The sequence below is a fragment of the Schistocerca nitens genome, chromosome 5, assembly GCF_023898315.1.
Source record: "Schistocerca nitens isolate TAMUIC-IGC-003100 chromosome 5, iqSchNite1.1, whole genome shotgun sequence".
Lineage (NCBI taxonomy): Eukaryota > Metazoa > Arthropoda > Insecta > Orthoptera > Acrididae > Schistocerca > Schistocerca nitens.
Genome location: NC_064618.1, coordinates 809,884,938 through 809,901,079, shown reverse-complemented (window position 1 = coordinate 809,901,079; position 16,142 = coordinate 809,884,938). Strand labels below are relative to the sequence as shown.

At 38.0% G+C, this 16,142-nt stretch overlaps 1 protein-coding gene across 5 annotated transcripts in view; it reads left to right on the top strand.

Moving 5' to 3' along the window:
* The window catches only part of LOC126260041 (protein phosphatase 1A), a 236,233-nt gene that overhangs the window by 158,258 nt on the left and 61,833 nt on the right, over positions 1-16,142 (top strand). For 3 of the 5 annotated variants that reach the window (XM_049957217.1, XM_049957218.1, XM_049957219.1), the window contains one exon: positions 1,463-2,424. The exons of 1 other annotated variant lie outside the window; for it this stretch is intronic. In XM_049957217.1, the coding sequence (XP_049813174.1) occupies positions 1,463-1,504 (42 nt within the window). In that variant the 3' untranslated portion in view covers positions 1,505-2,424. Of the gene's footprint in view, positions 1-365; positions 1,443-1,462; positions 2,425-16,142 lie in introns of those variants that run through there. One more of the 5 variants, XM_049957221.1, reaches the window with a different exon arrangement.

The following is a 16,142-nucleotide window of genomic DNA, read 5'->3' as shown; positions in this document are numbered from 1 at the left end:
TCTGTCAAAATTTTCAACATTGACATCTTCATGTCAACCACACTCTTACAAATGAGCATGATGGCATGGTCTGATACATTTAAATATAACCAAATAACTTAGAGACTGTGATGTTTTAAAAATGTACTTTTTATTTCTCTGTGATACTTTACCTTATAGTATGCTTTGTAGATAAAATTTTTACATTGTCTCTGCTTTTTTCCTTAAAAGGTTTCACTCCAATAAATTTCAGAAAATTTAAGTGACTTTTTGTACAAATTATCTAATAATACTTGAACATTTTTGCTTATTTATATCTATTTTTTAACATTGCTAATAACTGAATGGTGAGTGTTCTGTTTTATGATGTGATGGGTATGTCACAGATAATTATATTGTTTGAGCCATTACGGAGAGAAGATTAGAAAATCCTGCCAGCCAAATTCTAGAGAAAAGTTTTAAATTTTGTGGCTGTCGATGGGCCTAGGAAAGAAGTGGAGCGCAACATCTGATCATCAAAGATGAGCAGTAGAACAGTTTTTCATATGCAGTTAATGTGTTGTGTTTGGTGTTTCCTTATTTAAATCACCCATACCAGAATGTCGTCCAACAGCTGTTCTTTTTTGTTGTCTCTGACATGCGCATAACTCTCTAATAGTTGAAATATCTGTCAAACACAAGCTCCTGCATTAATTTGTAAAGGTATTATTTTAAAAACCTCATTCCTTGCAATATTAACTACATAAAATTAAAGTAATTAAACAGACAGTGCTGGTAAGAATTTCCATTTGGCAATCAAATTAATTATTTGATTACATGCTTAATCTCCATTTTCATATCGCTTGCAATGGATCTATATATACTTCGAAACCTTAAATTATGAAACTGAATTTTTTTCTGGCATTCATTGTGTACTGTGTGTATTCAAGAATAATATTATGTTTTCAATTATGAGCATTTTGATTAAACCTGGGTATTCAATTTTGTGATTTCTGGGAAAATATTACGGGAAGAGGTAAAATTTTCTGAGAAAAGTGGGTGACCTTGTCTTTGCATGTAGCATGAGACAGTGGGTATTTCTTGAGACACAGATAATTTTCTGGGCCTTCCAGAATTTTAGGCTTCAGCTTGTTTTTCTTAAGCAGAGTAAACATTAAAATAGAATGTGGTATTAGTGTTGTGTATTTTTTACTGTGTGTAGTAATACTGAAACTGGAGTGAGCAATTTTGGCAAAATTGCTAAGCCTACTCACCACTCATTTGTTAATGTCAGCATGAGTTTTGATATATTACCATTTTATTAACACTTTCTCTTGGTTAATGTTTTAAAAGTTATTCTCACAACTTCTGTTAGCTATATTTTTTTCCCATATGTGCTGTGTGAAAGTATCAGTTTTTAAAAGGCATAAAATTTATCAACCAATATATGTAGCATTGGACTGTTTCTCAGAACAGACTAAAGTCTCACTTTTATTTTCACCAGAATTCTCCTGAATCCCAGCGAAGAGGGGTCAGCGAAACATAATGGTGACTTTCTTAAACTGTTACTGGTCTGTGTCATTTTAATTTCATGAATCTTCAAACCATTATTTTTTTTCCTTGCAAGAAAATATGAGAATTTAATGTAAATGTAATGGCTGTAACAGAGGAATATTTTTTGAAAACATCTGAAGTTTATCTTATGTGAAAGCAGAGAAGAAACTTCCATTTAAGATTTATCTTGCAGTATTGAGAAATATTTTGTTTCATGTTAATTTCCTGGATTGTCATCCGACTTATGTACCATTGAGTACTGTGCAAAAGGCAAAAAGATAGACATAAGGAAATGTACATCTGCAAATATCAATTGTTTGTGTAGTGGTTTTCCTTTTAATCTCTGGTGTATTAGGACGTATTAGAACAAATGATGAAAACTTTTCTGTACAAAGCATATTGTTTTGGTTAACTGATGTGGAATACTGCAGTTTGTAATGTCATATGTCTTAGTAAGCACAACACACTTTTTGTGCATTGTCTTCATAGGTCTGTTAATGTACATAAAAAGTATATGTTGAAGACAGTAAAGCTGTATATAAAATGTTGTAATAGATATTTTCCCAGTAAAGGTACTTTTCTAGGCTGAACTAAAACTAAACTTCCACCCTGCCCTGCAAGTGCTGTAGATTTAGGAACATACATTAAGTTTATAATTATTGTGTGAATGATTTATTTATGAAAACTGAAGTTTCCATGTAATGTATGTCAATAATTAGTCCTTTCCTCGACTTTTATTGCTTACACAATGAGATTTTGAAGAAGTTGTTGTTGTTCTTGTTTATTATTGTGATTATTAATATTCTTGCTACTGCTATTATTATTCCTTTACTTTACTCCGTTTGTACATTGTGTTATCATGTTGAAAGATATGTACATATTTTTGTGTGAAAATTAGAATGATAATACTGACTTATCACGTTTGTTATTTTCGTAGTCAATTTTCATACATAAAACCTACAAATAAGTATTAAGTTTAGTGGTTACCTCAGTCGCTTATGCAATCAATGTGTCAAGTACTGCTGATTTTGTCATGCAAGTTAAAAGTTTCTAACATCTACATCATTAGTTCAAACATTCAAAATTGTTGCAGATTTAAAGGTTTTTTATTTTTTATTTTATTTTTTTTTCAAGCAATAGTTTAATTTCATCATAACTATATTCTTAATGAGACTGACAGGCCTATAATATTTGGAGAGATATCGATAACGATTATTATCATTTAGGAAGGAGAGAATTGGAAGTTGACCACATATAATTGGCTACATGTTGATAATGAGGTTATATTATACAAAATGATAGCATTAACAATTGAAGGTGGGTGAGAAAGATTACCTCCTTATCTTTGAAGAGCATTCTTAGATATCGTGATCACTTTTCTATATTCTATGTAATTTGTTTATCATTTGAGCATTTTTTGAAATCAGTGTATAATCTGCTGAAGGTGGGCCTCAGTTACATATGAACAGTAAATATATTAAATAATATTTGGTTAATGGATTTCTTTGAACTCAAGTACTTTAATAAAATTATAAAATTTTTCTTTCTTATGAAGCAAACTGTCTTTTTGCATGAAGAACTGTGGGAGTTGAGATTTTGTAACTTAAAACGATATGTTTATGCATTTATTCACAACTGTTTCACCAGCCACATTAATTTTTGCTGTGTTGTGGTAGAGAGTCACAGTTAGAAACAGTATTTGATGTGTTGTACCAGGGAGTAAAGTAACCTTAGCAAGAATTTTTTTCTTTTATTATTTATTATATTGTTGTTTCGTGAGATATATTTCCTTTGTAAAGAAAGCATGTTCAGCTGCTGCAGGTGTCAAAATGTAGTTCGTAAATGAAAAAGGAAGTTGTATTTGTGTGGCCATCTTCCACACTAATTGCTCAAGACGACCATACTGAAGGAAAGTATGTGCACATGCAAATTAATTTTGCTTCACTTTACTCCGGACTTGTTGTGCATTTGTTTCAACAAAGCCTCATTAGTGACATATCACTCTAACCTATGCATGCAGAATTCATTGATTCAAAGCAGTTAAAGGGCAAGTTCAGTACTTTTTTGTGCTTAACATCCACTATTCAGTTTCTTGGTGTTCATTGTGCATCCATGTTGCATATATAAGCTGGGTAGCTTACAGTCTTGTAAATTTTTTCGTAGCATGCTAATGTTCATGTTGTGTATGTATTCGTTTTATCTGTGGCCTTATCGACATAACTCACTTTAGTGTAGCATATATTGCAAGCGTTCTGGAGCGCATCCCCCACCTCCCGAGAAATCATTTTAATATGTGGTTGGAAGTGTAGTCATGTTGAGACATCTTCATTTGTCCAAATAATGGAATATTAGGATGTTACTTTGTGAAAATATAGTAAAAGATATTTTATATACAGTAAATAAATGGAATTAGTCCCCAGTTGTATATACAGAGCTTTTGCTTCAGCACCATTGAAGAAAAAGGATTAATATGTCATTACACACAAACATATTTGTGTTCAGGCAAATCGTATATGACTTCTGCATATGCTCGGAGTGACTGTGATTTGCAGTACAATATTTCTTTTAACACACAAATTGCAGAATTAAATTTTTGAAATAACAGAAAATGGGACTGTCACAAATCATATCTGATATATTGCATTTAAGTTGTGTGGAACTTATCAGATACAGCATTAAGTTTTTAAGCGATACAAACTTCAGTTTTATATTTTTGTCTCTTTTTATTGGTTATAATGACTCTACATTATAAACTCTGACTGTAGAAAATTACTCCTCCTTCAAAACAGAATTGAAATTACAGATACGTGGTTCTTGCATAACGGTCTATATACTTTCGAAATCAATAAACTTCTTTTTCTGTAAATTTGGGAGCAAGTGATGAATTGGTATTGATACAAACTTGAACAAATCCTTACCATTACCTGGCTAATCTCCAGTTGTTTCATGGTTGCATATGGTATTTTGATTCATAGTGATAAATAATGCATGAAATTTTGCCTACACAATCCTAAAATTTGTATCTGGCAGTAAATTGGTTGACAGAAAACAAAACCTTGTAAAGATTATATGACAAAAATTATAAGAGACGAGTTTGTAGGTTGATCTGGGGGAAAGGACCAAACATCGAGATCATATATGAGACTGGAGTCAATCATCAAATACTGTAGTAGTACTTTCTATAAAATATGTTCTGGTTCCTATATTTTCACAGAGTTACAGGACTCCTTGTGCCTATTGGAATGCAAAATGTTTCGTAATAAAATTTCTAATTTTTCTCCATTGCACAAGTGATGTGTAGACATTATGTACTCCCACACTAGCCTAATAATAAGATAATTTTAGTAATGTTTTATGCATATGCCTTCCCCTGCCAACTTTACTCTTACCTGTTGTTTTCTGTTAATTGCAATAGTTAGCATGCTGTGATTTTAGGTTACATGTATATAAATTTTACTGTACTCATTAAAATAGAACAACTATTAGTAACTCTTGGTTTTTTTTATTATTGTATATTAGACTTTAGTTAAATATTTTGTTTTCTTGTGTAGATATACACAGGTTATTTGTGAAATGTGATATCAGACCAAGCAGGTAAACTGTGTTATTACTACACGTGAATGCTTTAGAGGTGCAGAGGATTTCACAAAGATGAATATGTGAGTAATTGATGAAAATAATGACAAGTAGCTCCGAATTCAGGATCAGCTGTTCATCCACTCAGGCACGTAAAACACACATCGGACACACAGCTGAAAATTGGTTGTTGTCCTACCTATGTAGTATGGCCAAGAAGAGCATAACCTGGTAGGCAGGAGTCCAGATTTGAGCTGCAACCCAGTGAACAGTTTTAATCTCTCAGGAAGGTACATAACAGTGCACACAGCTGCATCCTGGAAACAAATTTTAGATTATGGTTAAGCCATTCTCTGCAGTCACCTTTCTTACAGGAATAATATTCGAGCAGTGGTTGCAAGAGAACTTGTATGAAATTCAGACAGTAGGAGAGATGTACTAGCAAAATGGAGACTGTGAATTTTAAAATTTTCCCTGCCAGTTGAACGTTCAAACTAATTTCAGGCTTGCAACTGGTCGTCGTCTTATTTCATTATGCGATATTTCAACTGGCACATAGCAGTCATCTTCTAGTGAGCTATTGAAACTCTTAGACATCTTCGATGGCTCACCAGATGATGACTGGCAGGTACCCAGTCGAAATATCGTGTGATGAATTAACCTACAACTGACTGCAAGCCTGAAATTTGTTTGAACAGAATTAAGATTGTGAAGGTGGGTGATGATATGTACCTTGAGTGCTCAATTTTGAGGAGGATTTCCTGTGAAATGTGAGGGTCTGTGAAGTAATCTCAGGGTAGTACAAAATTTTAATCTGCCGGGAAATTTCAGTACACTGTCATCGCCAAGAATAACTACTTACATACTCTGCTGTGTCAACAGAAGAAAAGACGGATATTTGTTTAAATTTATCCTTACAAAGAAAAAGAAGAGTCAAAGCTCATTTATACTTTTTAGTGTCTTTCTGCCATTCAACACTACATCATAAAGGTGAGTGGCGATCCATCTTGTCAGTCATTCTTTATTCACCGGAAGTGTTCCATAATTATTGGAAAATGGGGAGATATTTAGATTGTGATACTTCTTGTATACTATTCTGCATTTCAATAATGCTTGATAATTTTCTGTTGTCCTCTTTGGTAAAGAAAATATAAAAAAGCACTCCGTCTTCAGGCCACAAGTGGCCCATCGGGACCATCCGACCGCCGTGTCATCCTCAGTTGAGGATGTGGATAGGAGGGGCGTGTGGTCAGCACACCGCTCTCCCGGTCCTTAAGATCGTTTTCTTTGTCCGGAGCCGCTACTATTCGGTCAAGTAGCTCCTCAATTGGCATCACGAGGCTGAGTGCACCCCGAAAAATGGTAACAGCGCATGGCGGCCTGGATGGTCACCCATCCAAGTGCCGGCCACGCCCGACAGTGCTTAACTTCGGTGATCTCACGGGAACCGGTGAAAGAAAATATATGTTCTCATTAATAATTTTCGCAAAAAGAGTGTGTGTGCATGTGGGGGGAGGGGGGACATTTAAACATTTTCTTCTTTGCTTGGTACATTGAAAGATTAACTTAACGATTTTGCAGCATTTTCTGTAGGCTTATACGTAGTTTTAAGTGTTGAGCTGTTTGTTGAAAGTGTAGAGATTAGATGATACTCAGAATAACAATCAAGAGGTTTCATAAAAAGAACACAGAACAAGCTAATGGAAGAGAAATCTTGCTATCATCAAGACATCACCATTAAGATAACGACATAAGAGATATCCAATAATCTATGAATGACATCATTGTGTCTTAATATGATACTGATTAACAAAGAAGGAACTTTTGCAGAATCTTTTCTAACTGAAAGTACAGACTTAACTATCATGCTGGATAAATTTGTCAGTATCCGGGGTAATCAGTGGTTGTTTAAAGTGGTGTCATTTATCTTAGTAATTAAACAGGTTGTGTCCATTTAATGGACGTACCCACCCCGAAAGTTTTTTCGTCTAAAGCTGAGGGCTTGGTAAAAATCCGGTATTGACATACCACGTGGAACTAACCTCAGGCATTGCAGTATTTTGTTAAACACATTCTCGGAGTTGAGATTCAGTCTGTTGATTCTTTGTGTCACCACAATTTTCACAAACGCTCAGTAGATTAGTGACATTTATTGCTTCTGTAATATTACTCAAGATGCATAAGTCCCAAAAGGTAGAACAAAATTGCAAGTCTTTACAGAACTTGGCTAATCCAGGGTGTTTTCTCATTAACAGTTGTTCATGATTGTGATTGCCTGTGACATGTTTCATTGAGCACCACTGGGAAAACTAATCTAAAAATTTATTTTCTGTGTGCAGCTATAAAATATTTATTGCAACGTGAAATTAGTCTGTCATTTTTCAGCAAGCGTCTTGTAATCTCTAACATGCATACTTTTTCCAAGTTTACAGTTTGATAGTGTTATGTTGCTTGTAAACTTACAAATGTGCAAATACAGATTTTCCTTGCTTTGCAAAGCTTTTTCTTGGTCTTAAAATGAGAAAGAGAAAGGGAGCCAGTTGAAATGACACACACCTCAACAAAAGTTTGGAATATTACAGTGCTTACTACAATGACTTCTTATGGTACAGCCATTGAAGTTTGTACAGTACCTTTATTAACAAAATAAACTTAATACCTTTTGAAAACATGAACGATTTTGTTTGGCTACAAAAGAAACATTAGAAAAAAAGGATGGTCTCACAGACGAGTTCTTCCACTCTGTGAGACATGCTCTGGATGAAACCATCAAGTTTATCTGGGGATATGGGGTCCCAGTCCTCAATGGCAGTTTCCGTGAGGTCCTGATGATTGTCAGGTGGATTCGGACACTGTGCAATAGCCACCTTCAACAGGACCCACGCACGCTCAATTGAATTCGTGTCTGGGAATGGTGCTGGCGAATGCATTCAGTTGATATTGCATCTTTGAAGATACTGAGACACTGCTAGAGTACGGCGTAGTCTCGCATTGCCATCTACTAGGATGAAGTTGTCACCAGCTTCACGTCTGTGTGGCCTTACAATCATTTGTAGGACCTCTTGGAGGTATCGGATACCTCTCAAATTGCTGTAGATGGGAATCAGAGGTGCCTACTGTACCGTCATTGTTGCCACCCAGAACATTACACTTCCACCCGCAAACTGATGCAATTCTTGAAAGTATCAGCGAACCCGGTGTCATCTGGCGCTTCTCCGGACCCTAACACATCTAGTCTCCAGTCACAAAACGAATACTTGTCACGTCAGCAAACGTGGCATTTTTCCATTGTGCAGCGGTCCAGTGTTCCTGTGCAAGAGCCCAGGTCCTTCAATTGTGTCAGATCTGTTGGTTCAGTGCAAATCTCTCTTTGATCTTGTGGAATGAATACCACCTGATACAATCTTCTAAGCACTTTTTGGTCTGAGATATGAATCCCTGTTGCCCAGGAGAAGACGTTTCCAATATTTCTGGCAGTCGATATTGGGTGCATCTACCATTCACATATCCCATCTCTCTGTAGTTTCTCTGCACCTTATACATAGCATTTCGAGTGACACGTAACTGATCTGCAACATCTTGCTGTGTATGACCTGCCGAAAGTATGACCACTATCCTGACTTTATCAAAATGTTGCCTGCTTCTACTGAACAAAGTTGTTGTTGATACTGGACTGCTCGTGGTGTGCTGCTGTGGCAGCAGTATGTTTACATGACTGGGAAGTGGCCACAAAGCATGCCAGTAGTAAACACCATCCAGTATATGGACTCTAACTGGATAATGCATGAAGCGACTAGGTCAATGAGATCTGTATTATTGTAGACAACATTTTACGATAGTATTCGAAACTTCTGTTGAGCTGCGTATTATCTACCTGCAAAGCAGTCACAGTCTGTTGAAAAAAAACTTAACAAGAAGAGGGTGAGTGATTAGCTTTCTTTCAACTATCATTCTCAGAAGCACATTTTAAAGTTGGTTTCCCATGTTCGAAGGTGTTTACATAGTAGTGAAATGGGAATCTTGCCACGCCTTGCAAAAAGTCAAGTAACATGTAATAAAATAAGTAAATGTGTAAATTGAAAAGGAGCACTATACTTTTCCCCAAATCTGCATAAATGATTCCAGAAATTGTTGCCTGTAGTCATAACTAATTGATTTTCATTAAAGAGTTTGAAGGGGAATGAGAAAATTACAATATGTGAAGGTCATTAAGTAATTACAGCACCAAAACTAAGAAGACCCATGAGGTTATCAAATTGCAAGCATTCTGTAAATGACATTCACTTCTGTGTCAAGAAAGACAGTCAGTCTGAAACAAACTGCTGTCCCTGGAAGTGCACTTGGAAAGTGGGGCCTGTCATGTAGACGGATGTCTCCTCCAGACCCAGCAAAGGCTGAAGACGTCAGCAGGTGGCGGTCAGCCACAACACTCCCACAGCCACATGTGGAGAAAACTAACCAGTATGTTCCAGAATACACGGTGGGTAGTCATTACAAAACAAAAACTGTCCAAACAGGCCTCGAAGGCCCAATGGTACCGACCGGCCGCTGTCTCATCCTCGGCACTGTCACGGATGTGGTTATGGAGGGGCATACGGTTAGCACATCACTCTCCCAGCTATTGTCAGTTTATACTTGTTAATCAAGTAGCTCCTCAATTGGCTTTACAAGGACTGCGTGCAGCATGCTTGCCAACAGTGCTTGGCAGATCCAGGGAGTGACATGTCCAAGTGCCAGCCAAGCCCGACAGCACTTAACTTCAGTGATGTGACAGGAACCGGTGTTACTACTGTGGCAAGACTGTTGACAGGTAGTCATTAAGGAGAGGAAAAAGATACAGTGTAAAACTGAATGCCCATGCAAACTAGGCCAAAGCCATCAAATCAGTCATTCTGTCTTATGTGGCAGATAATGAGTATCCAGCAATCCACAGATATCTGCCTGAGAGAAACAACAAACCTATCTTCCATATTTCAGCAGAACTGAAATTAATTCAGAACACACATGGGATAAGTTGGAACATCACTGTGCAGATGTCTGTTGGATATTTTTTAAATTCGTGTGCTAAGGAAGAAAGTTCTCAGAGGAGAATAGCCACATGGGGGACAGGACCAAATGTGAAGTTGCTAATAAATAACACATACAATTCTTTACAGTGTTCTAATTACAATTCCCAACTAGTTCCTTCAACAGTACACATTCCATCCGATTAAACAATGTGTTCCCTTTATTTGCCACCTAAAGAAGTGATCATTCTTCACTATCTCATTTCTGAAATGCCTCCAACTGTGTCTTCATTAAGTAAATTTTGGGAGCTGTACCAAGTAAGACTCAATGAGGGATACTTAACGCATACAAAGAAGGGTAACAGCATTGTTTGACCCGTAGGATAGCCTCATCGAGATGCTGAAAAAACTGAATCGTTCGTTGCTTGAAGATACATGCAAACTATTCTGTGAAAGCCTACTTAGAAAATTTCATGATCAGATTGAAGTAGGGAATCGATCAATAAATAATCCCCATTCATTCCTGTCTTAGAAAAGATTAGGCTAGTAACAGCATGCATAGAGATGTTTAACTCTTTGTACCTCAATAATTTAAATTTTAGTAACATAGTTAAAATTATGTCCTTCAGTAGACATGGTATGAGGGAAAAATAATTTAAAAAATTGTTTCTTTCAAAGAACACAACTTTTATTGAAAAAGTGTACGTTGTAGTTTTTGAAACATTATGATATCAGCATAATTTTTACATACACTATGTCGTAAAAAGTATCTGGACACCCCCAAAAGCATACATTTTTCATATTGTGCTGCCACCTTCTGCAGGTACTCCATATCAGTGAACTCATTAGTCATTAGACATCGTGAGAGAGCAGAATGGGGTGCTCTGCAGAACTCGTGGGCTTCGAACGTGGTCAGGTGTTTGGGTGTCACTTGTGTCATACATCTGTGCGCGAGATTCCCAAACTCCTAAACATCCCTAGGTTCACAGTTTCCAATGTGATAGTGAAGTGGAAACATGAAGGAACACGTACAGCACAAAGGTGCAGAGGCCGACCTCGTCTGTAGACAGCCGACAGTTGAAGAGGGTCATAATGTGTAATAGGCAGACATCTATCCAGACCATCACGCAGGAATTCCAAACTGTATCAGGATCCACTCCAGGTACTATGACGGTTAAGCGGGAGGTGAGAAAACTTGGATTTCATGGTCTAGCAGCTGCTCATAACCCACACATCACGCTGGTAAATGCCAAATGATGCCTCGGTTGGTGTAAGGAGTGTAAACATTGGACGATTGAACAGTGGAAAAACGTTATGTGGAGTGATGAATCACGGTACACAATGTTGCGATCCGATGGCAGGATGTGATATGGCGAATGCCAGTGAACGTCATCTACCAGCGTGTGTAGTGCCAACAGTAAAATTCGGAGGTGGTGGTGTTATGGTATGGTCTCAGTTTTCATGGAGGGGGCTTGCACCCCTTGTTGTTTTGCGTGACACTATCACAGCATATGCTTGCATTGATGTTTTAAGCATTTTCTTGCTTCCCACTGTTGAAGAGCAAATTGGGGATGGCGATTGCATCTTTCAACACGATCGAGCACCTGTTCGTAATGCACGGCCTGTGGCGGAGTGGTTACATGGCAATAACATCCCTGTAATGGACTGGCCTGCACAGAGTTGTGACCTGAATTGTACAGAACACCTTTGGGATGTTTTGGAACGTCGACTTTGTGCCAGGCCTCACCAACAGACATCGGTACCTCTCCTCAGTGCAGCACTCCATAAATAATGGGCCGTCATTCCCCAGGAAACCTTCCAGCACCTGATTGTATGTATGGCTGTGAGAGTGGAAGCTTTCATTAAGGCTAAGGGTGGGCCAACACCATATTGAATTCCAGCATTACCGATGGAGGGTGCCACGAACTTATAAGTCATTTTCAACCAGGTGTCCGGACACTTTTGATCCCATAGTGTATGAAGTGTACCATTTCAGGTGTGCCATTTGATAAGAAACGTCTTGGAACAATTGTGAGTGTGTTGACATAAAAGTACATGTCATCTCGTGTTCCTCAAGAGTATTTTGTATCTCCACATAATAGTGTCCACCGTCAGACCCACTCTACCCATGTACCATGAGAATCGGTGGCCTGTCAATGGAAATACACTTTTTCTGAGATTGTCATAATGGTAGTGTGATTTATGCATTTTCCCTGAAAATGTTAATGGCAGATTTGCTATTTCTGTATTCCTTGCTATTTCTCTATCCCTTGTACTAACCCAGAGACTTCTGCTCCACTGATGTGGATACTCTCCCAATCCCCTTTTCCTTTTTTTCTTCAAACCTGATACTTTACAGTGTGTAATTCGGTTTATTCTAAAAGTACCAAGGCTAAGGTTCCCCAGTTGATACAGGTACTTCAACAAAGGAACTGATGTGAAGACATCATCAAAAAACAGACAATAATTCTGATATTCCTAGCCAAGTGTACAACAATATCAGAGGAAACTCCCGTACTTGGTTCTCCGTCACTTACAAAATTCCTTGGGTGTGTTTCAGCCTCAAACTTGTAGGCAAACTGTGATGCACCACTGAGCATAAAACTCTTATTATAACCATAATACTGCTCAAGGGGCACTGTACCAAATGCTTCATTTAGTCTGTTTAGCAGAGCATATCATTTTAAACAATCTGTAATGGGCAGGGTCTGTAGCAGGAAGCAAATTGCTGTTGTCACTAAAGTGAAGTAGTTTTTCTTTTTCTTTCTTTCTTATTTTTTCTTTTAAAAGGACTGTATTTATGCCTTTCTGCAACATAGAAATAACTTCAATCATATTTGTAAAACTTTATAAGTTCCCAAATACATCTATCAGAATGTGTAAAATGGAAGCATACCTGTTAAATATAGTGTCAGTTCAGTTTTACATAACACTTCTCTCCGATTTTTCACATTTCAGAAGCATATGACTTAAGATGTATTTATTCTTGGAAAGCAATTGAAAAGTTCTTGCAGCAGAGATATTTGACAGAATCTTTGAGAACTTAGAAAGGAACTGAGAATGTTGGAACACAGCAACACTGTGAGTTTCGTCCTCTAAGATTTGAGAAATATTATTTATGGAAATTGAAATGGTATGATGTGTAACTGCGACATGGTAATACAATGGGTTAAGCAAGCATTCTTCCTGTTCTCCATACATGCGTGGAACAAGTAGCTGTCCTACTATCTATTGAGAAAGACCAACTGCAGTGCACTTCACAGTGGTTTGTAGAATATAGATTTAAATGTAGGTGTACAGCTACATTGTTTTTACCATACAATAGTTAAATTTATTTTGTATTGGAGATTGGAATACTAAAGGATTTGAAGAATAAAAGAATAAAGTGACCTGACATGCTAGTACTTCAACACTGTATCATGAGAGCACAGAGCGGTCATCTGTTCCAGTTATACATCACGTTTATGTGACTGTAGCTCAAATGTGGGTGCACAGTGACTTTTATTGAGGTGGTTCTTCATTCATAGGTGCTGTCCATGTTGAATGGATTTAGCTGGTGTAGTCTGTTTAAAACTAACTCTTTACCCAGACACTCAACTGGTGAGGTACTGTTGGCCAACAGATGGCAGCTCCTCTTGTTGCAGCATGCATTTGTTAACAATATCCGACCAATGGACAGCACATCAACAGCCGTCGGTAGGGTGGTGATGTAAAGGGTACAGGCTCAGCTTTCCTTGTGCAGTTCTGGCACTACATGTGTGCTCACCAGTTTATCACAGCACGACAATCACTTCGTAATGGACACGGTACATTCAGGTATTGTATTCTCAGATTGCCAACGTTGCCAAGAGCCAGATACAAAACATTCGTGGCCCAACATTGACTCAGTTCAAAAGCTTTATCCAAAGCGGGAGTACAGAGCCCTCATCCAGTACATTATGTATGAGGTATACATCCTACTGTCCACCCCACCAGCATCCTCCTGCCCACCCAATTAGCATTGATCACTGTTGTTTACTCATCTGTGCAGTGTCACTAAATGAACCCTGTAACACTAAGACCCATCATATGATAGATCAAAGAGTGTGTGCCTTCACAATTAGGCCCATAATGTGAAGGACCACTGAAAGGATGTCCCCACTACAAGGATCGTCATACACTGAAGCGCCAAATAAACTGGTTTAGATGTGTGTATTCAAATGCAGAGATATGTAAACAGACAGACAATAAGGCGCTGTGGTCGCCAATGCCTGTATAAGACAACAAGTACCTGGCACAGATGTTAGATCAGTTTCTGTTGCTACAATGGCAGGTTATCAAGATTTAAGTGAGTTTGAATGTGGTGTTATAGTAGGCGGATGAGCGATGGGACATAGCATCTCTGAGGTACCGATGAAGTGGGGATTCTCCCGTAAGACCAGTTCACGAGTGTATCGTATCAGGAATCCAGTAAAACATCAAATGTCCGACATCGCTGCAGCCAGAAAAAGATCCTGCAAGAACGGGACCGACGATGGCTTAAGAGCGTCGTTCAGCGTGACGGTAGTGCAACCCTCCTACAAATTCCTGATGATTTCTGTGCTGGGTCATCAACAAGTATCAACGTGGAACCATTGAACGAAACAACATCAATATGGGCATTCAGAGCCAAAGGCACACTCGTGTACCTTTGGTTATTGCATGACACAAAGCTTTACACCTCGCTTGGGCCCATCAACACCGACATTAGACTGTTGATGACTGGAAATATGTTACCTGGTTGGATGAGTCTTGTTTCAAATTGTATCGAGCAGATGGACACGTACATGTATGGAGACAACTTCATGGATCCTGAATGTCAGCAGGGGACTGTTCAAGATGGTGGAAGCTCTGTAATGGTGTTGGGCGTGTGCAGTTGGAGTGATATGGGTCCCCTGATATGTCTAGATATGACTCTGACGGGTGACATATACGTAAGCATCCTGTCTGATCATCTTCATCCATTCGTGTCCATTGTGCTTTCCGACAGACTTGGGCAATTCCAACATGACAGTGCGACACCCCACATGTCCAGAACTGCTACAGAGCGGCTTTAGTAACATTCTTCTGAACTTAAACTCTTCCGCTGGCCACCAAACGTGAACAATATTGAGCTCATCTGGGATGCCTTGCAGTGTGCTGTTCAGAAGAGATCTCCGCCCTCTCGTACTCTTACAGATTTATGGACAGCCCTGCAGAATTCATGGTGTCATTTCCCTCCAGTACTACTTCAGACATTAGTCGAGTCCATGCCACGTCATGTTGCGGCACTGCTGTTGACTTGTGGGGGCCCTACACGATATCAGGCAGGTGCCCCAGTTTATTTGCCTCATCAGTGTGTGATGGATTGATGAAAGTCTGCTCCAGTGCTAGATAAAACAAAATTCTTAATGTATCCAGTATTTTTGATGTGGAGTTATAAAAAGTAACTCAGTCAGTCAATGTTTCAGTTGCTTCCTTCATTTTATTTCTACATTTTATGGTAGCGTTTTGCATAAATTAATATATAAATACACCTTTATTGATGTCCTCAGTACTAAACATGTTTCTTTTAATTTTTCTTCTGTCTCTGGAGTGTTTCTTCTTAAAAAAAGAGACATAATGTAAATGATATCTCAAAAAGAAAAACAACATTAAATATGAAGTGTAAGAAAATAAATAACAAAGAATGAAACAGTTTCCACTATAATAAAACATTAAAAGTAAAATAACAAATCCAGTGTTCTATGTTTAAGTGATTTTTTGTATACGGTACTAGCAAACCCGGCAGGAGAATTGCTATTTGTATGGGAATTAGATCTACAACCTAATCTCCGCCTCTCGGACTCTGTCCATCTATATTTCCGCCCTTTCTGTCACATAGTGTGGTGCGTATTCTTGTAGTAGTATTCTAATCGCAAGCTGATAAGGTATCAATACAACTTCCCTGTTTTCTGTGAAAACTGAATGTGAAGAAGAAAACAAATACCAATTTTCACAGCATTTTCTTCTTCACAATCAGTTTTAACAGATGACCAGTACATTATTGTT